The sequence below is a fragment of the Pocillopora verrucosa genome, chromosome 5 (assembly GCF_036669915.1).
Source record: "Pocillopora verrucosa isolate sample1 chromosome 5, ASM3666991v2, whole genome shotgun sequence".
Lineage (NCBI taxonomy): Eukaryota > Metazoa > Cnidaria > Anthozoa > Scleractinia > Pocilloporidae > Pocillopora > Pocillopora verrucosa.
In genome coordinates, this window is record NC_089316.1 from 5,383,968 (window position 1) to 5,411,609 (window position 27,642).

The 27,642-nt window shown below is 36.6% G+C and overlaps 3 protein-coding genes and 1 non-coding gene across 4 annotated transcripts; 2 read left to right on the forward strand and 2 right to left on the reverse strand.

The window, feature by feature from the left end:
• Positions 1-3,041: 3,041 nt before the first annotated feature.
• Positions 3,042-9,136, reverse strand: LOC136281186 (uncharacterized). Its single transcript, XM_066167437.1, has 6 exons — positions 8,818-9,136; positions 6,850-6,912; positions 6,432-6,525; positions 5,213-5,246; positions 4,370-4,440; positions 3,042-3,535 (listed from the first exon to the last, which is right to left on the reverse strand). Exons 1-6 carry the CDS (start codon positions 8,920-8,922, stop codon positions 3,342-3,344), a joined length of 561 nt encoding a protein of 186 aa, XP_066023534.1. The 5' UTR covers positions 8,923-9,136; the 3' UTR covers positions 3,042-3,341.
• Trnas-aga (transfer RNA serine (anticodon AGA)) lies at positions 4,986-5,058 on the forward strand. The gene has a single exon. It is a non-coding gene; the product is annotated as a tRNA-Ser (tRNA).
• Positions 9,042-13,098, forward strand: LOC131770501 (U11/U12 small nuclear ribonucleoprotein 25 kDa protein-like). The gene is made up of 4 exons (XM_066167438.1): positions 9,042-9,284; positions 9,713-9,818; positions 11,679-11,753; positions 12,554-13,098. The coding sequence occupies exons 1-4, from the start codon at positions 9,053-9,055 to the stop codon at positions 12,609-12,611; spliced, it is 471 nt and encodes a 156-aa protein (XP_066023535.1). The 5' UTR covers positions 9,042-9,052; the 3' UTR covers positions 12,612-13,098.
• A 1,417-nt stretch (positions 13,099-14,515) lies between these two features.
• Positions 14,516-27,248, reverse strand: LOC131770447 (uncharacterized). The gene is made up of 16 exons (XM_066167436.1): positions 27,047-27,248; positions 26,287-26,349; positions 25,476-25,604; positions 24,720-24,872; positions 23,742-23,862; positions 23,309-23,421; positions 22,624-22,695; positions 21,996-22,220; positions 21,248-21,421; positions 19,949-20,128; positions 18,745-18,885; positions 17,660-17,922; positions 16,969-17,050; positions 16,484-16,594; positions 15,853-15,999; positions 14,516-15,408 (listed from the first exon to the last, which is right to left on the reverse strand). The coding sequence occupies exons 1-16, from the start codon at positions 27,141-27,143 to the stop codon at positions 15,284-15,286; spliced, it is 2,196 nt and encodes a 731-aa protein (XP_066023533.1). The 5' UTR covers positions 27,144-27,248; the 3' UTR covers positions 14,516-15,283.
• Positions 27,249-27,642: the final 394 nt, after the last annotated feature.

The following is a 27,642-nucleotide window of genomic DNA, read 5'->3' on the forward strand; positions in this document are numbered from 1 at the left end:
TCATCAACAGGATCGACATCTGTACTGACTGTGTACATGTAGTTATCTCGCAATAAAAAGGAAGGCTTGCCACCTTTAGATAAAAAGAGCTCGTAATAGAATAACTAGGTTCTTCATTGTTCTAAAACTTACCTTAAATTCTAAAACCGTTACTATTCGTTCTTTTTGGTAAGAGAACGGCTATTGCCCTTTAAACAACAGATGTTTCAATATCAGTATATATATATATATATATATACTAGTTATATTTTGCATAATTTATGGTGCGAATGTCGCGAGAAACTATTCAAGTGTTTTTTAATCTTTAGATGAAGAAAAGCCACAGAAATGTTAGGTTTGCGATTTTGTGGTTTAACCGGTCTCGTTCTTATCAAAGTAAATCTGCTTAATATCATCATATATTGACAATAGAAGGAGAAATTGCGCTTTTATCACTCTACTGCAAAAATTGCAGCACATCATCAAAGAATTGACAGGAAAAAAGATCTGTATGCGTTGCGCGCTTTCTATATCACGTAAAAGAATAATTAATTCAGCAATTTTTTCAATCTCTCATCAGGACAGATTTTTGAAAAAGTCTTCTGGAAAGACTCCACAAAATCGAAGAGTTGTAAATTTTTTTTCTAAAGATTATGTCCGATACTCTGTGAATATAACTGTTTATCGTTCACAAACTGACTTCTTCGTGTCTTTTTCCTCAGGTGCCATTTGACTTTCAAATTAACGTTTGAACAACTTACAAGGAATATGTTTCCCTTTCAGTAAAATTCGAATCTCCATTGTAAAATACCATTACAAAACATACACTCTCGTTTATTATTTCGAGGATAATACTACTATTTGTGTTTGTCGAAGAATTTAGACTCTTTTCTATGTCGATCAATTAGTCGATTAATTTGTTTAACTTTTCTCGTGTCCTTTGTTTCTCAAAAAAGGCGGAAACGATAACATAAAAGTCACAAAAATAGAGAAAACAAACTAAAATGATCGAATTACAGAACTTCAGAAGCTAGAATAGTTTAGGATAAATATTGTGGTAACAAACATAACAAAAATGATGTCATCGAAAGGATCGCCATCTGTCAACATCTAGGAAGCTTATATCCTATCAACAAAAAAATTCTCTCCACTTTCAAATCTAACTTTTGTACCGTATAGTGAGCGAGAGAGATGAATTAAACTATTATGAAACAAGAACAGAAAGAAACGAAGCTCTTATGTTTAGTACCTGAATGTTGATTGTCCCTTTACTCTGAAAGAATCTGATCGCGTTTATCCGCATAAGCAGAAGATAATTAATTCACACAAGGGTAAAGGGTTTTACAGCTGTTTTAACTGTTGTTTTTAATAAATTAAGTTTTAAATAGACAAAAATTTCCATCACGTAATTTTCTAAGTCCACGTCTACCTCAAAAGAGGAACTGGAATAAGTATATTTGTTTTTTTTTTCTTTTCCCTTTTCTCTTTGAGCAGTTTTAATAACTTATTTACATAATGTTGCAATGAACTGAATAAACTGACTAAATTATATGACTAACGTGACTATTCATCGGCAACCAACGCTTTTATTATTTCATAACAGTATTTGACTTTCAAATCCAAATTATGCCAAATTTTTTACCCTAAATACATTTTTTTTTTATTTTCATGAACACTGACTTACTTTTTTGAACCGAGAATCCAAAACTACGGATCTCATCTCAAAAGCATTTTCATTTTCTTCTTTTATCAACTTCTCGAAAACGAAACTTATTTCCGCGATGTAATGTCCCTGGATTGAAAATGACCCGTCAGTGGAAAGATAAGTATGTTATTTACCGACTGGGAGGTTCTTAGAGTTTAAATCTCCGTTTGAGGGCAGGATTTTCAAGTTTTCACCACAAGGACCTTCCTCAGCCGGTTGATAGTTTACCATCACTTTCTCTTTTTTCTCAGCTCGTGAACGGGCAGTATTTTACAATTTTGTGATCTGATCGGTTCAAGAAGCGGGCAATCCCGCTTCTTCCCTTACCGCCCCCCCCCCCTCCCACACACCCACACACCCACACACGCTCACAGCGGGCGATATTCGTCGGATGATGAGATGTGTTATATGTAGATATCCATTTTTTGCCAGCGGGGGACAGCGTCTTTAAAGCCTTTCTCAAAGATCACTACTACTAGGGTTGACCTTACAATGACTTATGTAAATTTTTACTCCTCAAATCATTTTCGTTGTTTGCATAAAATTGGTTTCCAAACAAATTTGTTATCGCAAATATATCATTGATTGGGTTACAACACTTGACACGCGGTCTAAACACCATAGGTATTTTTCACTCCTTTGCAAAATGACTTGGAGAGGTATTTACTGGCATTTTAATTAATAATTCTCACCTTCAGTCATTTAATGCCAAGATTCTCCAAATTTTTTCGGTGAACAAAATTTAAGCATAGTTATGAGTTCTTCTAAACTAAACTTTCGGTAAGTTCTTTCAATTGGGGCTTCCACATCAAAAACCAAAAGAATTCCGTGAGCGAAAGCTGAATTAAATCCCCTCGTTTTTTGTAAAGTTATCTCTTCAGTTAACCATGGGAAGAGAGATAAGATGTAGAAGCGCCATTACGGCGAGCAAACGAATAAATTCTACTAACCGTGACTTTCCATGTCATTTCGTGAATAGCATTATCTTTGAATAATCGTAAATAGAGGCGGACAATACTTTTCGATAGATCATTTGACTGGTTCTTAAGAAAATGTAGAGCAATCTTCGCTGTCTAAAGTAAGCGTGAAGTGTCAAAAGCAAGCCAAGTTCGCTTTGGGTTTGCTTTACTGCGCTCTGTGACTGGTCCAGAAAACTCGCACCATCCTGTCAACCAATCAAATCTAAATTAAAAGCTAATCGCGACTTGGTCAGTCGCGTTTGCCCGCGCTTCAGGCAAAGTACTTTAACCCTTTAACTCCCTGAAGTGATTACCAAGTAACTTCTCCCTGTAGTATTCATATATTATACAGCAAACAGGTAATGAGAACATTCAGACTCATCAGGCACAATTTATTTCCTTGATTGAACACCTAATTCTCGTAATCAATTAACAAGGAAATGTGTAGTAGCTAGAGGGGAGAATTGACAATCAGATCATGGGAGTTAAAGGGTTAATTGTCACCTTTCTCAATCACTAACCGAGTTCTGGTTTCTACACTGATTGCTCCAGAGTGGTCAACGAATTTCAAGCGTTGCGCATGGAAAGTTCCCCAAATTAGGGTACAAAATCGTGTCATAGTCAACTGATGCCGAGTAAGAGGAATACTGTGATATCATTTACGAATAACCTCATATATAAAAAGGTTCACAGTTTTATTACTTCCTTTTATTTTTCTTGCTCGACTTTGTTTCAGGCTTGCCAGATTTCTTAGATGCCTTTCTATACAGATAGTACAAAATCAATCCAGCCAGGAGCGGCCAAAATCCTATTTGCAGCAGTAACTTTGGATCGAACAGCGACTTCCTCTTAATGGACATGAGCTCGGTGGTAAAAATAAGTACAGAGTCGGCTATGTGTGAATAAAGCAAAAATAAGAAAATGTTAGGATTTGCTTTTTATTCAGTAACGTAGAATGATATTAATATCATGATTAGCAGAAAGATTTCTTCATAACCCCATATTATTCTAAAACAAATAAAAGTTGTAGTCCTAAAGGCAAAATATTGTTTCTGCCATTATTTTTTTTTATCCATAAACTATCTGCATAGTGAAGAATGGGGCTGCGCAAAAATCTTGCTAGGAGAGCGAAAAGGAAAGGCTTCTTAACCATTCCCATTCTGTGTTATAACAAGAAATTTAAAAGAAAATTTTTCCCTATTTGGCTATTGCCACATGTCCAACAGATATCTTGTTCATGATTGGTCAATGACTCATGCCCAATAAAATAGGTTATAGATTGCAACACAAGATTTACATATTACATGTGCTCTGAATTAAAGACAAACAAAAAATGCTAAGTTCTAAATATTTCAAAAAACTTTAAACTTGGTTGAAATGTCATAATTATTTTATCAAATTGCCATTACAAAGAAAATGTGAGCATTTTCCAATTTGTTGGAAATTTCTTATTTTAAGTAATGTGTGCTGAGGACAAACAAAGAGATTTGAAAAATGAATTTTTTGATAATATAGTAAATCAGAAACTCATACAAACCAATTCTGCATTTAATATAATTATATTAATGAAATGTTTTGGTCATCCAAGTTCAATTAAGAAAACTTCCCAAATATCACCTGTGTCATAAATTAGGACTTGCACTTGCGTTCAGACCATTTTCTGTACTTATACATGTAGGCCCCCTTAGTTCCTCCATGGTCATTGTTACAATCAATATTTACTTACGAGGAATAACATTCTGAATTCCACGAGCTCCGTACCCTAAGTGAGGAGGGATGATCAATTTTCTTTTTTCACTGCAAAAGAGAAAAAGCAGAATCATAGACTATTGATAATTTTCAGCCTGAGCACCGCTTCTGTAAACTTGTTTGAGGGAGCTACAAAAATGATCAACCAAAAGGGTTTTTAACATATTTGTAGAGAATAAACAATGCGAAAAGGGGGATGAGAAAGGCAGTTAAGACAGTAAGGGGCTTTGAAGTCCAGAGGGAGTTTTACTTTAAAGAGTTGCCATGCCAATGTTGTTGTCAGTTATGCTTGCAAATAGCTTATTTCAAATGAATAGAACTTGGAAAATAGTATCCATCCATGGGCACAATTTTTTGCACCCCAACTTGTCACTTAGAAGTAAAATTTTAAGCAGGTATTTTTTTTTTCAGTTGAGGAAATCCTGCTAAGCTAAGCCCCACTTTAGAAGAAGTACCCTCCTCGATAGCACTAATTGCTGATTACAAAAATCTGCTCATGATGAAAATATTTGACCTCGTTGTTGTTTTTTATCATATACTGTAGTATATATAGATGGTATATTTGGACCCAACATATTGACCAGCTCCCAGTTGGCTTGTTAGCTCAGTTGGTAGAGTGCTACACCAGAGTCGCAGAGGTCATGGGTTCAAATCCCATACAGGCCTGAAATTTTTTTCAGGTCCTATTTTTAACTACTCGTTTCAGTAGTGTTCTTTGCTGCAAGGATCTCTTCTACATTCGTTTCTTCACCACAGTGCAAATAAATGAATTTCACATATCTAAAATCATTATACATACTGTAGTATTTCTAAAACTTACCCTATGCACATTCCTTTTATACCCATCTCCCAACCTGTAAAAAAAAATTACAGAAATAAGTGAAAAAGTTAAGGTGGCTATTACTTGTAAAGTGGTGAACTTTCTGTCACTGCAGTTCACATAAAATCACAATTCACAATTTGGGAAATCTTAACATCTCTAAAAGGGCTTTAACTGAGAGCTTTTAAAAAAAGTATTACCAACCAGGCAAAAGAAGAACTCATGTTGGAAGTCATTATTTTTCATCACCTGGATGGTTTATTTGGACCCAACATATTGACCAGCTCCCAGTTGGCTTGTTAGCTCAGTTGGTAGAGCACTGCACTGGTATCACAGAGGTCATGGGTTCAAATCCCATACAGGCCTGAATTTTTCTCAGGTCCCATTTTCAACTACTAGTTCAGTAGTGTTCTTAGCTGCAAGGATCTCCTAAATTTGTTTCTTCATTGCAGTGCAAATATATCAATTTCATATATCTAAAATCACTATACAGTAATTATACTTTGGTTTTTATTTTCATTGATGCTCAGTCTACATTAGATATCACAAAAGGTAACCTCATATAATCAAATTCACCACTGAGAACACTTGACTGAGGACAGTGGTTCCTTTCTAGTTTAGCTTTTAATGTTTCCTCCTTATAATTTTTATACCTCACTATGTATGTATACATGACCAACAAAATGTCACATAGTTGTAAGTGAAACTTTAGTAGCTAAATAATTCACATAGTGTGAGTCAAGAGAATACTCATTTCATTAACATGAAATGAAGAATTGGGATATCTTTGCATCTCTAAAATGGTTTTAACTAAGAGCTTTTAAAAAAGAATCAGAAACCAGATAGTAAAAGAAGTCAAAATATTGCAATTAAAACAATTTTCATTTGACTAAGTATAAGTATTGACAGTAACTAAGTTTAATTTTATGGTTTCACTTCAAGTTTCTATGTGATTGGCCATGCAAGAACACTTGCTCCATATTCTCAACAAATCAGATTTTAAAAAAAAACCAATTGCCAGTCAAATGCTCACTTGAGTGTTCTCATGCTTTATATATTGTTGCTAAACTGTGTTCTTATCAGCTCATGATTTTAAATTTTTATTTTTTTGCTATAGAGAGCAGTTGACTGATAACTTTGGCTTAATGGCTTTATGAATCCAAAACTAAATCACCCTGATAGTATTGCAAAATAATCAACAAGGCCTGGAGCGAGTTACCTTTTATAACCTTCCCTTTTCCCAACTGGAACTCAAGTGGCTCCCTTCCTTTTGCCAGGGATGAGTCGAACATTTGTCCATTTTCCAGTGTACCCTAAAAGAGTTCATTGACAAATTAAGGAAATTCAAACATTTGCAATAGCTAAATCTTTAATAAGAATTGAGAACAGGTTTTTACTTTCTGTTGTTGTTTACTTTGTGCTGTTGTTGTTTTTTTTTTTTATTTTTTATTTTGGCAGTTTATTTTTGTCTTTTTGTTTAGACAGTCTAATTTAAAATGATAATAGAAAGCTAAAGGGAGAGGATGCCAAATTCTATTTATTAATAACAGCTTGGCACCCAAGTGGTTAAAACAATTTTGGTTCAAATTTCTGGCTTGAAAAATGTAAGGATGTGAGAACATAATATATGTACATACTGTATAGTGAACAGACACAATGTCGCCATTATCTGCTTTGTCCTCACAATTAGCAGGCTTGTACTGAAATAGAAAGATCATATGATTTTATATAGAATACTTCATGGAAAGTCTGTCCTTATGGTAATTACGCACAAGTCAGCAGTTAAAATATTCAAGGACTGAGATTTCTGATATAAAACCAACAAGTGCAGACAGATAATGATCACATATTTACTAGCTCTACGAGAAGCTTCTAAACTAGAAAAAGAATTGAAACTCAAAATTTCATCTAGACTAATAAGTCTTCATTTTTGCATTCTTTCCTGATTAGTGTGAAAATTTCTATACTTTAAGAAATTATATAACTGCATTATGTGAAAACCCTGGAGGGAATTTAAGTAATGTCATTAATCCCTTGAATTTGATTTTGACCCCTAACTTATATTTATAATACTCATCTTATTTAACACAATTTATTTGATTACATCCATTGCCCACCAGTTTCCAAATTTGGCAATAAAATAGTTCATTGAAAAGAACACCAAAAGCCATCACAGATCACAAGATATTCAGATTACTGTGCAGACAATCTTTTCTTGCTAAGATTATAGTGGCCTGTACTTTTTTTCTACAACTATTTTGAGAATATTCTTAATATGTTATTAGTATGTTACTCATATTCTACTGAGTTTCAACACCATATTTTGAATGTAATGTCAAGTGAATGTTTCACTTAAAATGATTTTCCCCTCTTAACTCCATTTTGTCTATGTCTAAACCAGCTTTACCCCCTAACATCAGTATCCATATTCTCCATACTATTCACTATACATTTTTCCAAGGTGCTGATAAAGAGAATTTGTTTACTAATCAATAGCTGCTTTAGTTGGTGATCATTTCCTCTATTCTCATGACCTTAATGTTTGATTTTAGGGTGATACTGTAAGGAGAAATTAGATGTTGGTCACTCTTAGGGATCAAAGGGTTAATTCCACAATATATATACAGTCAGGTAATTGAACTACTCTTCAGCAATGCACAAATCATACATGTTCTCTTAAGATATTAATAATGTTTATTTAACTGATACATGCATGAATATAATTCATTGTTACATTGTATGAGTTACGTTGTATGAATCACATGTGAACCAGTTACACCCATCTATTGAAGAACAGTCTATAGATTTCTAATAAGATCTATACTTTTAAGTCCTTACAAATTATATTTCATGCAAACTTAAGAGTATCAAAGCCAAGATATTAACCTAAAATCACTGCTTCCCAGAGACGAGATTTGTGGTAAATTATTCATTTCCAGCATCACTTTAGACCACCTGTCGTGACACTCCTTCACAAATAGCCTAGACTAAAACTGTACATGTGTTGTATTTGAACAAAAACAGCAAAAATGTTCCTAATGATTTAATCTTCCACTTTTTCTCCATGAGGAACGCTCGGAAAAATGTTATTTTGAATGACGATGAAACAAATACCGCGATAAAAAGACAAAAAAATATATCGCGTGATATTTTAGTATCTTTCGCCCGCGAAGGACTAATCCGTCTCGTTCACATTTACCGCAGAAGCGTTATGTCAACTTATCGATATTTCCACAATAACCTTTAGCTTTGACCACTTTTGGCTAACAAACGAATATCGATTCCTTTTCGGTTGAACATATTTGCCATGAAGGTCACCCAGAGTCCTCCCGTACGTATGCAAAGGTTAAAAACTTATTAAGCTTTTAATTTTCCCGACTGCATAACAAAATCCGTGTTGGCAGGTTATCGCGACAGATTTCGTGAATTTTGCCTCAAATAATACCAATTTCAAAGACCCAAGAGATAATATTTTTTTATTTTTTTGAAGAAAGATAAAATTCAAATTCAAAATTGCAGAAATAAGCACCCGATCGATCGCAAAGAAATATTACCAGTAATTTAAGCGCATGAAGCTTGTCTGACATTTCAATCTCTTCACACACCTCAACGATTGTTTCTAGCTCCTTCTTCTTTTTGGCTCCAGCAGCATACTCACATGAAAACAAAAGAAAAACACCACACAACAGCACTCTTAAGTTATTCTCCATTTGAGATCATTATCCAATTTACGCTATCTTTGAGTGTAAATAAATGTTGGCCGTAATCTAATCGTGGCAAGTAGAGGCAGGCGCACGTTTCTTGCAGCTCGAGAAAGCCTGGGAATGAACATCACTTAATATGGCGGACGAAGGAAGCCTTGAAGAATTGAAGATAAAGATTGACTCTTTATCGCATCCAGAAGTGATGGCTCTCTTTAGCGAAAAACTGGGGAAGATAATGGAAGATCCACTCCTCATTGGATTGCCAAATGAGCCAACTCTCGATGAGATGAACTCGCAGATTGCACTGGAACATGGCCGCGCTATTGTTGTGAACGTTCGTCAGCAAGATGAACAAGGCACTTTGCTACGTAAGAAGAAACTCAGATGTATTCTGCGTAGTTTTTTTTAACCGTGAAGCGAATATAGCTACATACATGATAAATTATCGATAGAGAAATGAAATGATAAGAACATAAAAATAAATTACAATCACATTATTAAATATTATAAACATTAGACTTACTATAAAAATCTGTTTGGTCGAGAGCATCCAATCAATACAAAATGGCATATGATGTTGATATGATAACCCAATCTCTGCACCAGATATTGTATTTGTCATGATGTGTCAAAGTCTGCCTAGTTTCCAAGCCCCACGTCCATGTAGTTGCTCTTAAACTTTTGTTAACTCAAAGAGAAGAGCATTCTTTTGCAGATTAATTTAAAAGTGTTTAACAAAACAAATATTGAATTTGACTTTTGCAATAATTTTATATGTCTTTTAACAAACTTTCAGCTGTAGTTGTCATCCAAAATGCAACAGTGCATGACTTAAAGAAGGCAATACAAAGACACATCTCACTTAAACTCTCCAGGGAAGGAGGTCCTAATATTGTCTCTTGGTAAGTGGATAACAAATCAAATGCTGTTAATTTTACATACTATGGTGTCGCAAGATCAAAACACCAGTCCACTACATTGTGTACTTGATATATATTCATGTTTTAAGCCTTGAAATTTGGTATTGAGTCAAACAATATCACCAAATATTCTTTTCTTCTGACATTAGCTTCCTGATTGGAAATTTGTTGATATTAATGGTAGAACACTTATGGTGGTGGAGGGTTAAATCTAAAACATCAACAGAGTTAATGGAATTGAAATTCCTGAAGTCTTGGATGCCTACTATCAAAAAGCATAACAGCTGATTGCTAAGAAAGCAGACCTTTAACCTTTCACTCCCAAGGTCTAATTAGTAATTCTCCTTACTATCTGCCATACAGTTCTCATGATGTTAGTTCAGAGAATTTGGTATTGGATCAACTAATAATCCCATAATTGACATTCTTCTCTATTCTCATCACCTGCCTGCTTGATACTGTATTGATAATGTAAGGAGAAATTCTCTCTTGGTCACATGTGGGAGTGAAAGGGTTAAGGACTTTCTTCTTATTAAGCTATTTAATACCTAGTAAAACTTATTTCAGCTCTGTGAGATTCTATGTAAATACTATGTGAATCGGTATGTAAAACCTATTTTAAGGCTATTCAATTCTCTCTTTACTAATCTACACGATGCATACATAACTGTTAAAAAGACTATGTAAAGGTTTCATTTGAGTAGTAAAAATATAGGATTTTTTATCAAAAAAAGTAGCAAAAGATATAGAAATATCATATGATTTAAATAAGGCCTCTGTAAGACAAATCGTACATAGTTGTTAAATACTCCATACATACCTGTCACATTCCCAGCACAGCAGACACGGGGTGTAGCATAATTGGGTCCGCCAGGTCAACCACAGTGGAGTACAGGACTGACACCAGACTCTTACACACGCTTATTGGACTAAATCATGTAATCAGGCTAGCCAACTTGTTACAACACTTGCGGTGAAAACTAAAAGGAATGCATGATCTGTCTAAGCTAAGGAAACGAGCTAAACTACAAATCTGACAACAGAAAAACACAACTAACAATCGTGACTTACGTCTGATCTTGGCTCTGGGGATGAACTCCAAGTTGTAAAAAAAACTCTGAAAGACTCTTATAAAACTGCTATTTGCTCCAGGGAAAACTCCTTAAAACTAAAATGTTCGCATGAAAAAAGGCCTAATTTACTTCTATGACATAAAGGAAACTAAACTGAAATAACTCTTAAGTTTGTGTGGCTAGCCGAAAGGATATTTTATAATCATTTTAAGAAAACAAAAGGTCATATAATGTTCTAAAGTGTTCTTTGTACTGCGACATGACAATGCCATTTACATAGCTCAATGACATAGCATTGACATAGCTTTTAAATATGTCCTGTTCTACAAATGTAAGCTTTCTGCTTGAAAACTTGTCAATATTCTTTGTACTACACTCAAGGTAGGGGGGGTTAAATATATTACACTTGAACTGTTCAACTTATTCACAAATCTAATACATCAATAGAGATGATGGTATTGAAATACTTAACTATAAACCAGCATAACAGCTGATCAGTAACAAAGCAGACCTTTAAAAGAAAAACATCTAGTGCTCGAAATAATAATGAGGATCAAAATACACCAATGACAGTAGGCCATAACCCACCAATAACAACAAACTAAGGTGCTACAAATAGTGATATCATCTTTCAACCTCAACACCCAGTGAAGACTGGCAATATGCGATTGATTAGCCTGACTCTTACATCATGAGAGAAACAATTCAATGTTCATTTACCTGAACACAAGTCATATTGCAATAAAATTTTGTAAATTAAAATTAATAGGAAGTACATTTGGAAAACCTATTGGTTGTCATTTGAAGGACAGAAGCTAACAGAGGATCATCAACCTCTCACATAGTAAGTTAACAGAAGAAGTAGTGATGTAGTATTAAACAGTATTTTGATAGAATGCTTTGATTCTTTTTCTCCATAGAGTGACTAGCATCTTATTTCTCCTTACAGTTTCACCCTTGAATCAAACATTAAGGTCATGAGAATATAGGAAATGATCACCAACTAAAGAAAATGTTGATTTTTCAAAAATTCTCCTGGTCCACACCTCAGGAAATGTGTAAAGAACAGTACAGAGAATATGTACATGTACACTGATGATTGGGCAAAAAAAGTTACCAGTAAAACCATAACCATAGAGATCAAAATGTTTAATCACAGCGTCAAAAAATATTCCATTCAAGAAATATGAACCAATGCCATGAATGTAAACTAGTGGTTTTAATTTCTTTGCTAGACATATATTATTACAGACTCAGTGCTTCCACATTTTATTTAGCTTATGTCGTCTGTAAAAAATGAAGTGTTTTAAAGTATTTGAGAAGTTCAGTTCATCACTTATAAACAGAGAAATTTTCAACTTTTCTTTTAAATTTCCTTGCTGTGATGGAGAAATGGAACTGTTATTTTAGAGCATACATGTAGTTGAAGTTAGCAGACAATTTTTCCAGAACTTGACTTACCCAAAATTTTTTTAACATTTTTTTGAGAATTTCACTTAAGGTGCCTCAATAGGCCAAAAATCCTTAAGATTGAAATAATAGGAATTAATGTCATTTCTATTGCAATTTTCATACTTTTTTATCTTGACTGACTATGCTATTTTATTAGTTTTTAATGTTATCATATTTTTTTTCTCATTGCAGCTATGGCATTCAAAATAAAGATGAGGTTACTTTTGTGAAGAGACTCAGAAGGAAATAATAGGATCATCTTTATTAGATGACAGCCAGTCAGAACAGCCAATGAAAGGGACAGTGGTATAGTTTTGGATAACAACTTCTGTCATGTACCTTGTAAGTCACAGGAGAGATGGAGAGTTGCCCAGTGATATCAGAGGATGCAATGTTTGTTGTTTTACTCCCATAAGAGAGTGGAGAACACATTGCTACAAGACCTAAAGCTGATATTGTGATGATTTCATAACTCAGTAGACACAATGCTGCAGGGATTCATTGTTATGGTTTGCATGGTCCCTTTTGTAGTCATAACCACCAATTCCACCATTGGCAGTCACTTATAGAAAAAAATATTATAGACTGCTGTATTAGATGATGAAAGCAAGAAAGATCTTGTTCTTCTGTATCACTCTCTCAGCCAAGTGTCATTTTATTGAGAGCCCCCTTGTCTTGGCAATAAGGGTAAAATGATATATTCCTGTAATTCTTTTTACTATAAGTAATAAATTGTATGAGTTATTAAATAATAACATTCAGCAAATGCATATTCATGAAGAAGTACCTTGACAACAGATTGCTGTCCAATCTGGAATGATTGAGTATTGGGCTATTTGTCAAATTTCACCCATACCATGGCATGTAGCAAATTTTTGAACCCTAAGTTACTACACTGTCATGAAAGTGAATTGTCATTTATTGCAATTCTTACGTGAAGTGTCTGGAATTGTGTTTCTACGAGATACACTGAAGTTCAGATGCTAGTCTCTGGTAATGTGGCAACACACTGCAGTGTAATCTTTGGAGCGACATTGTTATTTTTTTTATTAACTAATTAATCGCTTGCCAGAGCTTAGGCAAGGGGCGCAGTCAGTGAAAGCTTGGGAAATGTGAAATAAGGGGGGAAGGGGGGAGAAATTATCAGCAGCTTTTAATTTGGTCTTTCAGTAGCCAAGAGAAGTAATGTCGAGAAAAGGCGCGATTGAATCCTCGATTTTCACCTGTATCACCGATAGTGCCTCCTCTACTTGAATGACTTACGTTTTGTCAATTTAACTCTACCCCCAGCAAAACCAATCTCTGATCTGTGTATGATGCGTAAAATTTGACGAAAAGAAGCTGACAGCGTGAAGTGCGATAAACTACGGTCAACTTTAGGAGACTTTTGAAATGGAAGAACAAAACGGATCTTATGCCTAATGCTGTTTTAATAAGTGCTAATCTCCTCGTATTTTATATTCGAAAGGAAGAGTCGAAGTTCGCAGTTTAGTACCTCATGGTAGCTTCTCTAAACGGATGGATTTTTTCATCAAGATTGCTGGAATTTGTCGATTAATACCAGTTGAATGAGGAGCAAAAAGAGTTTACCGCTTGTATTTAGTTGCAGGTGAGAAGAGGCTGGTGAAAGAAGCGTTGAAATCTGCCGAGTATCACGACTCCCTCGATACTGTCATCAACGAAGCTTTAAGAATTGCCGATTTGATCGGGAACGCGAAGCACTATCTGGCATTCACTGGTGCCGGGATTTCTACATCTGCTGGTGTCGGGGATTATAGAGGGAAATCTGGCAGTTGGACAGAAGAAGATATATAGGTAAAAGAACTCAAATGCAACTTTGCGACATCAGTACTGATCTTAGCCAAAATGGGTCGACCATGAATAGGGCGTGGCATTAACCCTGCCCCCTTCCCGCAATGTGCATATTTACAGTTAACACTTTCAATATGACATTTCTATGATTTTCATGACCTTTTTTGTCCAGTGAGGAAAGATTTCCATGTAACCCCATTCTATTCTAAAACAAAACTTTTCAGTCCTGTACATAAGCACTGTTTTTGCCATTGTTTGTTTTTTTTTTTTCAGGTAACTATGCATGAAGATGTCTAGGGTAGGTAAGGAAATTTTACCTTGAATGACAGCTTTCACCTTTTTCACCTATGCATCAATGAGAATAATTTCGCTACTGTTCCATATGAATTTCCTGTAGTCCTGATAGCGAGAATTTGTATGTCAAACAAGAGGTTCTTCAGTTTGTAATCATTTTTGTAGTCTCATGATTTTAATGTTTGACTCAGCAGTGATACCTTAGGGAGAAGTTAGATGCTGGTCATGTCAAAAGGTTACAGGGTCCATAGACTACTTAGATTTTTATGATTGGCATGACCGGAAAGCCATATAAAGGGGGTTCGAAGAGAGCAAAAATCTCAGAAGTGTGCCTTTAAAGGTATTGAATACCTGCCAATCAAAAGGAAGTGTGAACTTCATGAACTACAGTAATACATCAGAGGCTTACCTAGAGAAGACGAGCAAAATACATTGTGAAACAAAAGATAACACCTTGATATCAGAATATTCGACACAATGAGTAACCACGACCTTCTCTACCATATCGAGGGTTTTCACCTGTTCAGAGCATTTCTTCTCCCACTTCGTTTTTCCCCAATATACTTTTTTTATTATTTTGATAACGTGCAATTTAATGTCAGTTTTTAATAAAGTGAATCACAGGGTTCAGTCTCGAAGTTATGAGACATTTTAATCATTCTCGCTAAAAGTAAGATAGATATCCGCACCGAGATTCCCCTCTCATTTCAATCCACTGCGTTTTCTTATCACTCAGAATTTTCAGTTGCAGCAGAAGATAGTTCGTCCGCAGAAGTATTAAAATGAAAAGTTATTGAAAGCTGAACCAGAATTTTTTTAGCACTGCTTGCAACTCAGCTTGCAGTTTGGCTTCATCCACAGTGGATTCTTGGTACATTCGCCGATTTTGGCCCACGCAGAACAGCGTTTGTCCGAATCTCTACATGCAGTTACACCAGGTGCTGCAAAAAAAAATAAGTTAATTTTCCCGAGAAATGTGTTAAAAGAAAGAGGGAATCGAGCTCAGTTCTCTAGATATTCAGAAATAGAAAAACAAGTATTGAAATGCCTTGTATTTTACTACATTTTCCTTTCCACCGTTCGGGACGTGATCTCGGTGAATAAACGTCGTCCAAAGGTAATTTCACTAACTTTTCCTCGTATTTATTTGGGGACGAGAGAAGTGGAGGAAAAACAAAACCTGACTTAAACTAATTTATATTTGGTACCAAGTGGTGTTCTTTGAGAAAATGAAAGATAGTTCCTTTCCGTCTTGTTGCTCTCTTTGGTTAATTTCTCATTTACCTAAGCCATTAGGCTAAGATAATTCTTAGCCACTGAAAACGTTCATTGAACTTTGCGAAACTTCTTTTATAACCTCGTGATGATGTTAGATAAACACTTACCGCAGATCTTGCAGCTTTTTCGACAGTGAAGCTTCATCCAGGCTGGATTCTTCTGACATTCACCGATTTTAGCCCAACCAGGGCACTGACCTTTGTATTGACTGTCATCCTCACAGTTAGCAGGAGGTGGTGTTGTAGCACTGATTGCTGAAATGGAGGTAAATGAATAAATCAATATTACTGAAATTAAACAAATACAAAGGTTTGTGAAAAAGCAAAACAAATCAAAACGTTAACATAAAAAAACAATAAGAACAAAAGTTTTAGAAAACAAGCAAAGTATAACAACGTCTTTTTATAGCAACTGAAGTTTTCCAAAAGTAATCTTTGCAGTTTATGAACTAAAACACCACAATTCTCTTCGACCTTATTACAAAAACAAAACAAAAAAAGAAACACACAAAACAAAACAAAAAACAAAATGCAAAAAACAGAAAAGTCGTAATGTTTTGTTTCTTATAGAGATCAATGGTAAGACCCATTTTTTCAGCTTTGATTTCATACAAAGTTCTGTTATTTTTTAGACTTGAAAGAGCTATGTCATTTTTATTCCATGATAGTTAGCTTTGTCCGGAAGAGCTCTTCAAGTTTCTGAGGGCTGTACATGATAGATCGATGTTTTCCTAGTTACCTCCGCAAGCGTTGCAACTCCTCTTGCAGTTTTCTCTCATCCACTTTTTGTTGGCTGAACATTCACCTTTGGTCGCCCAGATATGACAGGTGAAATAATCATCTTGACACTCTGGTAGACAGTAAACGATTGAGTTACATTAACCTTTTACATCCTAACATTAATATGCACATTCTCCCTACTTTTCTCTATACATTTCCTAGGGTGCTGCCGAGGAGAATTTCTTAAACAATCAAGAGCTTCTTAGGTGGTTGGTCATTTCCCGTATTCTCATAACCTTAATGTTCGATTCAGTGGTGGTTTGTTATAGAGAAATTAGACGCTAGCTCAGCACCGCCTTCTCTGTAACTCCGTAGTGGAGAATCGCAGCGGAGCTGACCGCTTGTAGCCAGCCGGAGTCGTAATAGTGACACCACTACTGAAAAAAATCTATTTTTTGTTCAGTTTTAAGAGAAAACATGAAACATCTTAACAGCATTACTCACTGCATAGTCCGGGATCGATGTACACATCATCAATGGCAATATCTGAGTATCCAGCCTGACCTATTGTGCCTTGAATAGTTAGCTGAGATAATCAAAAAATGAAGTAAATAAAGCAGCTTTTGAATGAGTGTCATAAAAACCAAAACCAAAACCAAAGTAATTCAAGCCAATCACAACAAAGGTTTACATTTTCCTTAGCCAATGAAAACTCAAAGTGAAACGAGAAACCTGTTTGAAGCGCGGGAAGATACGAGTGACCAAGTGGCGATTGTTTTTAGTTTTGAATCTGATTGGTTGAGAGGATGGCGCAGGTTTTCTGGACCAATCACAGAGCAAAGTTAAGTCTATTTATACATTAAAGGCGCCGACACTAATTTTCAATACTAACGCATTATGCTGTAGACTTCAACCAATCAGTGCGTACGACCTGAAAGTATCGCACAATTGCTAGAAGCTTCGCCGATGTGGTGAGCGTGGCGTAATTTGAAGTCACTCAATGCATTCATCGTAAACGTATTAGTGTACAAAAAAAATGGACCGTCAAAATTGGTCATCAAATATGTCGGTAACCTTTAGTTCAACTAGCAATACGATGAATCATCAAGCGAAATCTTAGTGAGACTTTTTTGTGAGTTATTCCCAAAAACGATGAAAGGGGATTTTCCGACCTCATTGCGACGACGGTCCTTACCTTATACGACAATCCCAGGGGAACATTGATGTTTCCCATCCCTTTCTTCCAGCCTTTCCCTTGGTTACCATGCTTGTAGAAAATAAGCCAGTTTTTGCCGTTTGATAATTGTAGCTTGATGGCCAGACTTCCCATTGTACTACCGTACATGGTGTAGTAAAATTTTAGGCATTGTCCGCCTCTCCTCGCCGGGGTCCAGGGGCTCACAAGTTCTGCTCTTTGTCCAGGGCGGGTTAATGAAGATTCAACGTACAAGTAAAAGCCTACCATGACAACAAACTCATAAGCAAGTATAGAAAATAAATTACTGAATGAATTAAAAGATAACCAAAATTTAGAAAGAAATATAAGCAATTAAAAGTAACAATGATTGGCTAGGTGACCGGTTATGTATTTATCGCTAGAGGGGGGGAGGGGGTGAGAGGATTTTTGTATTCCCATATACTCTGTTAGTGACGACTGATACCCCTCTGTTCCCCCTGAAAACCATGTGATCTCCCCCCCCCCCCCCCTTCCTCCAGACGATGAGTAACGACCGGTTCGTAATCGAAGTGAATATAGCGAATTGTTCTAATCAGTATGAAATTCTCACACCAAGGTATTGGAATTGGAAAGAAGTTGAATATTCTTGCAGAGTCTCAGAAACTCTCTGTCGCCCTTCAGAATCTTTCCTCCTGAAGCTCTCCCTTCAGAAGAAAAAAGGGTCAGAGAAAAGTAGGAGAAGAACTTAATTCACCTTAAAAACGAAAAGAATCACGGTGAATTGTAGCTTGAGTTCTGCCCGGGGTACCACCTAACAAAGTATAGGATGCTGATCATGACGGCCGGGAGAATCTTTGGAAAATCAAAGCAAATCAGAGAAAACGGTTGTGCAGCTTATGTTGAACGCTTTCTGATCTTGTACGATCTTTTGATATTTCCTTCACACTTTGGGATTGATGATAGTTCTTTTGGTCAATTTGTTTAATATTATAGGAACGCTACCAAGCAAGAAATCTTTTTAGTTCCATTGCATTTGCTCCTTATTAACTTTATAACTTTAACTTTAACTTTATAGAGATGGCGTAAGTATACATAAAGCTAACCTTGACCGTTTGTATGATCCTTGTCAGGGCCCGTGTGGATCGTTGATGTGAAGCCGCGATTAAAATTCCAGTTGAGGTTGTCAGTATTAGAATTCCCCCACATCCCAAGACGAGAATTTTCAAAATCTACATCATCTTTTTCTGGAAAGAAAAATACAAAAAACAGCATAATTCTGATTTTAAAAAAAATTAAATAAATAAATTTCTTTCTTTGTGATGTATTTTTGTTGTTATTGGTTTTCTGTTTTGTTTCACGTTTTGCTTGATTGTGCTTCTTTGTTTGTCTCTTTTGTGAAAATGAAATATAGCGCAATGTCATATCTAAGTGTCAACTAATGTATATACCAGTACCTGATCCTTGGAAAAAATGTCACGCAACTTAAAATTCTATCTTCCTATTTTTCAGTAGTAAGAGATAAAATGCCAAGTCCACTGAGTAATCGTATTATGCGGCCATAATAAGCCATTCTGCATATACACGCGGGTTTGCCGTGCAAGATTGGTCGACTTTTGCTCTCAATTGTTGGCGCTGAAAGTGGGAACTGAATTGCTTTTGTTGCTGGATCGCAGAGGGAAGACCCAAGCCATTAAAAAAAAAAACCCTTGTCAAGTGAAAATCGAAAATGAAAAGTGCACCACAGTTCTCCACAAACTTTTCTTCCCGTAAATCTATTGGCTTTTCGGAAAAGATGACGTCAGTAGACAAATAGATTGAATTTGCGCAATTGGGGATGGTTGTGTACCAATCGGGTGAAAGCAGCATACTTCAGCGCGACTAAGAGATTGCGTTACATCAAATCGTTGTTTTGGATGTCAATCCGGCCGTGTGATTGGTCCACTTGTACCACGTGGTACAAAATACACTTCTTTGATGATTGTGTGCCATGGTGCCTCACGTATATCAATGACGAAGTTACTGTCCACAAAGTCAAAACTTGACTAAAATACCAGGGCTGCGGTGGAAACGTGACATGGTGTACGTCCGAGACACTGAACTCGCTACATTACCTGTTTCGACTTCAGAATCAACATCAAGCTACAAATTTTAAGATTTTAAGACCTAAATAATCATCTATTTGGCTTATGCAAAATGAAACCTTTACACTGTACATAATGCATTAAAACATACAAAGTTATGAGAATCTCGCCAAAATTTTCAAAGCTAATTATGTAATGAATTCAGTATCAAGCATTTCTCACTTACCCAGATGACATCTCTTCAAAATACACATTTCTTGCCCCCTCTCATAACCTTGGCAATTTTTCCCCCCATGAGCGGGAGAGGGATTGTCACACTTTCGAAAGCGTTTCCTGATACCATCATTGCACGTTTTGCTGCAACTTCCCCAATCTGACCAGCGACCCCAGTGTCCATCAATAGGAGCTGTAAATATTTTGTACGATCAGACATCGTATCTGAACTTTCATAAAGAGCAACGTAGGGGTTTCGTTGGCGTTGAGTTGCAGGAGAGAAGCGAGGCAGAGAGAGTTATGCGTAGGATCGCTTTGCACTGCACTTTCTTTAGCCCACACGAGAGCCTGACTGCAGGCTAAACTCCAGATAGATCAAGTGCTTCTGTTCAGTTTCCGAGAAACACTGATTTGTGTACATACTACAAAGGCGTTTGGAAAAAATACAAAAAAATAGCTATACGGAAATAGAGAGTATTCGAGATTTTAAAACATTTTAAATCTTCAATCATCGCAATGAAAAATGAACATCATCTAACTTAACCTTTTCCACTCGATCAAAATGTTATGTAGTAGACCTTATATAAATGACAGGCCTCAGTAATGTTCTGCTTAAGTAGAAAGCTACGGACGTTCTATGAAAAATGCTGCAATGCAATTGGCTATGCTACTCGCTGTTTATTCCGTGATAGACAGTATATAAAGTAAATACCCTAACATGTTGCGGTTATAGAAATATGAACTTGTCTTGTTGTTTGGTTTGGCGACTTGTAGATGTGTACAAAAACAGTAAGATTACTTTATCTCGATTTCTATGCGTGAATTTTTTTTATTGAGCTGCGCCCTCATGCACTAAGTAACAATGAGACTTAAGCTCGAGATTTGTGCAGCGTGACAACTTATGAGCACGATTCTCGAATCAACTCTCACTTCACTCATAGAAATCGAGAGCGCCAGAATAATCTGATTGTTTTAATGCAAAAGCTATCAAACTTTCAAAACTTAACAAGAAGACAGGTTCATATTTTCATTTCACTTTGTTACAACTTCAAAATGTTATGGAAGACGTCGAGAAACACCATTCGTGTATCATGACCTACTCTAAGTTGCCCCCGTGGAGCGTTCTTACAATCCAAACAGCTTTGACTCCAACGGGTCGGGGAAAGTATGGAAAGCAACTAGAATTTATGATAAAAAGATTTGTTTCATAGAAACAAAAGGTATTGTATAAGAATCTGTCGTCGTTTCTCTGTCTGGATAAACTATTATCCAACCCACACACAATGAAAAAGTTTATTTGTCCTTTGCTTACCTGGACATATAGACGACGAACATTTTACTCTTTGAATTTCCACTCCGTACCCATTCACATTTCCCCCACAAGACTTGATGTTGCCAGAGTGATAGCAGTACCTCTCGCGAGTTCGATAACATTTTTCATCACATGGAGTCCATCCAGACCAAGTGGCCCATCCATACGATGTAGCTGACAAAAGGAAATTTAAAGCTTACCAAACTGAGAGGAAAGGACAGAATCTGCAGCAGCATTTGAAGCCTATAATTGGAGCCCTTACTGGCCAAAGTACGCCTTCAAAACCGACTTTAGTCTCTGTGGGACCAGTCATATTTATCGTCTGGGAGAGGGGGAGTGGGGGGGAGGATTTTGGGGGCAATCATTCAGTTTTCAGGTGGGACAGAGAGGGCATCCTTGGTTGTCAACAGATTATGTAAAGGATTATAGAAAGTTGTAAAAAATTGACTGCCAATGATTGGGGGGATCTTACAATTATTACAGAGCCCTATGGAAGGATCAGGTAGATTTCTTTGTTGTCAAGGGGAAAGTGGTGGGGATCAGTCATCGCTAACAGAGCATAGAGCGGGGGAACCACAGAAAACTGACTACCAATGAGTGGGATCACTAGAATACTACAGAGCCGAAGGAAGGGAGGGGAAGTCAGGTAAATTCCCCCCACCTCTACCGCAAACAGGCGAAATCAATAAGGGGTCCCAGAACCGATACTTTCAAAAACTGCTTACTGTATTAGATAATGCTTACTCACTTGCTTTGCAATCGTACAGAGCGTTTATTTCCAAAATATCTCTTGAGCTGAGCCTCCTGGATGGTGAACCAAATTCCATATTTTCATTCCCAACAGCAACGATGGTTGGCTCTCCGTTTTTTGTAAACGCAAGACGATCGTAGTGCATGATAGACTGATAGTCGTACGATACACCCAAATGGTCGATCGTCCTCCAGCTGTATCTATCAAACTGGTCTGAGAATCCTTAAAATTAAAAAAAGATCATAATGATAACAAAATCGTTTTCTAAGAGTCTGGGACAAAGAAAAACCTGAGAAAGCGTGGTGATACTGGTGTAGGAAAGGGTACTCTAGCTCTCAACTAAGGGAATTCTAGTTGGCAATCAAGACGAAATACTATTTGAAAGGTGTCTTGCGTACAGCGCGTATTGTACTTAGGGGATTCAGAATAAGAAAGATGATGGAGTGAGCTAGGAACCACACTCGAACGAAGTGTTGCATTAAATGTTGTTTTCTTTGCTGCCATCAAGAAACAAATATGAACAGGTTTAGTCAGCTGATTCCTCTTTTACAAAACTTTTAAAAAGAAAAATAAGAAAAGAAAATAGCAGTTTTGCGGACAGTAGCGGAAAAGGAAAGATTCTTACCAGTTAGAATGTTCTCCCAGTTTATTCTCACGTATTTATCTCTGTCCATCCGTGATTGCTCGTGGAAGAAACCTATCGCAAGACGGGATTTTTAAGAAAAACTCTCTTATAAGTATTGGGATGTGGTGTTTGGCCCATAATATGGTTTTCGTCGGATGGGGTAATCAAGTATTATCAACTGAGTTGATAACGTAAATTTGCCACCGTAACGAGTTACAAAGCTGACGTTTTATTTTAAGGGAAAAAGTTCACAGTAATTGGCAATTAATGGCGATTTTATATGACTACAAATGAATCTAAGGTGAAACCAAAGACTATTAAAATCCTCTTTAATTAAGCCTCACTGTTTCCATTAAGTCGCACACTTTGCGTAAAAAGATAATTGTTTTTGTGGTAAAACAAAAATAGCGCGGTATAAATTTTCCTTTCAATGATTCATGTGTTTGTAATAGAGCTGAGTTTTTTTCACCCTATATGAAAAGCTTCATCTCCACTTTTTCTTCAGCTTAAACCTGCAGACACCCTAACACACAAATTCCTACCCAACCCACCCTCTAATAAGTGCTTGGAAAGATGTCAGTCACCAGTGGGATAGAGAGGAAAGGGGTTTAAAAAAAAACTATTACGGTTTTCCAAAATTCGTCCCATAATATCCCTGTAGTGTAAGCTGCTGCAAACAACTCACCTATGGCGTGCATTATCTCGTGAATTATGGTTCCTACGTTATTACATCCGGGTCCGATGGAGATGATTTGTTTACCAGGGGAATGATATCTCTTTCCTACCCTGGATGAGCATCTAAATAAAAGAAAAAGACAATAAAAATGGGACGTTCTTTCATCACATCCTCGTACTCCTGACCAACCATAAATTATATAGTTTGCATGGTTGAAAAACAAAACGAAAAACAAAAGAAGAAAAGAGAGGGAGAGGGGGGTGGGGTCAGGGGAACTTCAGGATAGCCCCAGCTAATATCTTGGTATGGTTCAATCAATCAAGTTAAGAAAGCCTCTGCTAATAATTTCACCTAGTTAATTAGCCTATGAGTGGTTCCAAATCGGATGCGACAGTTCTGTTGAAATAATTGCTGCAGGCCCTTCAAAATGAGCGTTACCTACCCATCTTTATTGCTAAATTCAATGTAGTTTTTATGATAGCCACTGTAGTAATTTACAAATCGTAAACATGTCGTTCTGTGAAACTCGTTAATGGCCACACGGACATTTGAAGTTATATGACCTAAAAAAAAAAGTGAAGAGAAAGCGGTGAAATTCTTGAAGACTAATACTTTGTTATTGGATAGTTTTCAAAAACATTTGCCCTAAAAAATGTATCAAGGATGCCGCCATCAATAAACCTAATTGCCTTCTTTGAGCAAGTTGCTATTTCTTGCTTTTTTTTCCGTTTATTTGTTTGTTATATCTTTAAAAAGACAAAACGATACAAAGCAAAAGAAAAAAAAAAGGAATTATTGTGAGTAAATATTCGATCAGTTGGGAACTTTCTACTCATATTGCGCGACACTCTTTTAGGTAAGACGAGATCAGAAGTTGGAAATATGTGTATCAGTTCATGGTTTCAATTAGCTCGTTGATCAACAATTAATTGGCAGCAGATTGGAAATGTCATCAATCCTATTATCAAATTCAGTAAGCTTGTATTTGCGTCAGAAATGTCATGTAAACTTCCGTGATCGATTTGAAGGGTTACACGCAAATCAAATAGGCTTTTCTAAGCCCCCTAGGAAATTCACCTCGTCAGTTCTACCGTTCGTAGGAAAAATTATGGTTGTTCTGTTCAGTTCGTTGTTTACATGTTGAACTGATGACTAACTCGTTCGTTGGAGACGGGAAGCTTTGTTGTGTTCTCACGCAAAAAAGGGCCAAATAATTGTGAAAGATCACTCATGAGGGTTGGCTTTTGTATTCCCCCTTTTCAAATGTTGTAAAAAAAAAAAAAAAAAAAAAAAAAAAAAAAAAAAAGGAAGAAAGAAACCATAGGATCCTTCCCAAAATCCTCCGCCCTCACCCCTTCCCCCTCCTCCCTGATAAGTAATGAGTGGTCCATAAGCCAAATATCCTTGAATATAAACCTACTCATGTGCGAAGGGACCCAATAGGGTATGATGCGACTGGTCCACAGTCTTTTACGACCTCTTATTGCATTTCGCGAGTTGCCACCAGTTTTTATATACTCCTTCAACTCAGGATCCAGCACAATGTCGCCTTGGTAGAATTGTGAAATGTTTCCTGGAGGGGTATGAAAGGCGGTTTGTTACGCATTGAAATGTAGGCCAAGACATCACACAAAAATGTACAGATAAATATCAGTATCTGGGCAACTGCCCACTTATCCCTCCCCTAACTCAACAACAGTCAATTGACAACAAGTTAAGGTTAATGTTGGGTTAGGGGAGGGGTAGGTGGGCAGTTTCCCTGATACTGATATTGATCCAAATGTACTATGATATTAGTTTGAAATTCAATTTGCGGTCTTCAGGGGTATTGTGTGAAAAAATAAACCATCAAACAATTAGGAATTAAAATAAATGTAGAACGAAGCAAAAAAAAACAAAAAAAACAAAAAACAAAGTTAGTAAGCCATGGTGCATGGGGTAAATGCACTATAAAACACTTGGGATTGGTAAAGGAATCTTCTCCTTCACAGAAAGGTCAAGGGATCGCCAACATCCTTGTGTTCCAAAGCTAACGTGCGAATCGGTTCAAAAATCCCTGGCTAGTTTCTTGTTAATGCTACATCTCTAGGATTTGTTGTGCCTGAAAATTCCGCGAAGTTTCTGCGGATATGAAACAAACTTTGAAGAGATATTTAATACTGGACTTGGGTGGTACCATTGTTAGCTTCCTTTATTCTGTCAAACACCGTTCCTCCTGACTGAGTTTCTATGTTCGCTGTTTGTCTTTTTTTCCTGAGATGCGCCATGTTGACTGCTAAGATGCGACCATGTACTGTTTCATAATCTGAAATCAAAAACCCAAGATTTAGTCATTTCAGGATGGCCAATAGTTTGTGAAGAGCTTTTTAGATTCTGATCATGATGTTCGTGTTTCCCTCAGTGTGCATGCATACAAGTTAGAATCGCGGTCTCGGGCAACAGTCTTTCCTCCGTCTCCCTTGAAGGAGAGAAAGGTTTTCTTTACTCAACTGACAATGTCAAGGTTAAATGAGGTGATTTTTTTTTACTAAGACATATAAATTACATGATCGTCGAGCGTAGTTTCAAAATGGTTCGAAGGACTTTTTGCCATGATTGTAGTTTGCTTGGTACGACTTTAAGGGTTAGTCAGAGTTGCCAAAGGTTATGGATACTTGTAAAAGGGAAAACAATAACAGGGAATAACTCTCGAAAAATTAACACATCCGTGTACATAGCAATCGGTTTCATTGCTTTGACCTGAAGCGTGTTTGAGCTATTTGAAACACCGATTCACTACAGTATGTTTTTAATTTCTCTTAATCATAGACTTTGATAAGTTGTTTTGAATTTTGTTTTCTTATCTCTTTTGCTTCCAATTGTTATCTTTCGACCGCTCAGATAAGTGAAATCCTTGAACTGACTGTTTTACATTTTGTCAATAGCACGGTCATTTTCGAAGGTGTCTTTTAGCACAGAATCAATTCCTTTGCGTGCTTCCAACCCACCTCTGTTAGCAATTTCATCCAATTTAGTTCTCATCGCGTATGGCGAGTCTCTCTCCTGTCCGTCTGAAAAGGAATTTTTGCTCAACGTGTTATAGTTACAATGAAATTTGTAAAGAATGCCTAACTATAATTTATGTCCCATCCGGAAATTTCCCAACATGGCCCCGATATTTACTTTTATTTCGTATTGAAACAGCTTCGAATGGCCTCGGTCAGTATTGGAATAATACTGATCTTTTGTTTAGTGAGCTATCTTACATTTAGCACAGCAATATCAGCAATAACAGATCGTTATTTCTAGGATATTGCGCAATCATTAAGATTAAACCTGGTGGTTTTGAACGTTTAGCGTGACGTGAAGAGCAGACATTAAATACTATTAATGATCTGATGACAACAGTCGGTGGATTGTGTTAATAGGATCTAGCTTAAGAAGATAGCTCCACAATCGATTATTATGGGCAGCGACATGCAAGGAACACACGAAAACATTTGACAATTTTGTCCATACTGAGCAATAGCTGTCGTCCAACCCTATAACCCCACTGCCGACCTTTACTGAGGAAACACAAGCAAAACATAATGGCATCAAGAACGACATTAGCGGGATGTAAATTTGATAAAATGATAAGGTATATAAGCACTACGCAGTTATTCAAAATATACCAATCTGGCTTTGGCTTGCCATGAAAACCAAGAAAAGTTTATGAACCTTTCTTTTACATTTTCCAATAACATGAACAACAAGTTCCTTACTTACTTGTGTCTCTTGTATTCCCGTCATTGACAGGCTTTGAGTAGCACCGAGAAAAGTGAAGGCCAAAAATGAGAAATAAACGCAGCACTGAGTATGCCATACTTCTTTAAGTCCTTAAGACAGAGGTCAATCTCTGTCACAGCATGCAACTACGTAATAATGAAGCAGTTTAAGCTCTCCTATTTCATAGGAATCGACTCGCGGTACGTCTTTATGACACGGGTGATCTTTGTACGATCTATTGCCTTGTTGACAGCTGTTAAAATCTTAAAGGTTCTCCATTTACATTGCAGACAATGAGTTGAAAGAGGATTTTCACTGAAGAAAATATGGAGTATTAGAATCATCTCTTCAGATTTTCCTCCCATACATTTCTACTGGGTCTATCGGCGAGAGGGGGCAGTTGATTTGGTTTTATTGAGTATTGCAGGATCAAAATTAGTAATCTTGATTGATGAAGAGAAAAGCTTTGCCGCCTTTAAAAGGATCTCATAGAATAAACCTGTCTAGTTTTGTTTGCTTTTGGAAACTGTAAGCAGCCTCCGTGTTTATCTTTGCGATGGTGAGGGAAAATGCTTGGCGGCACATTCTCGCATAAA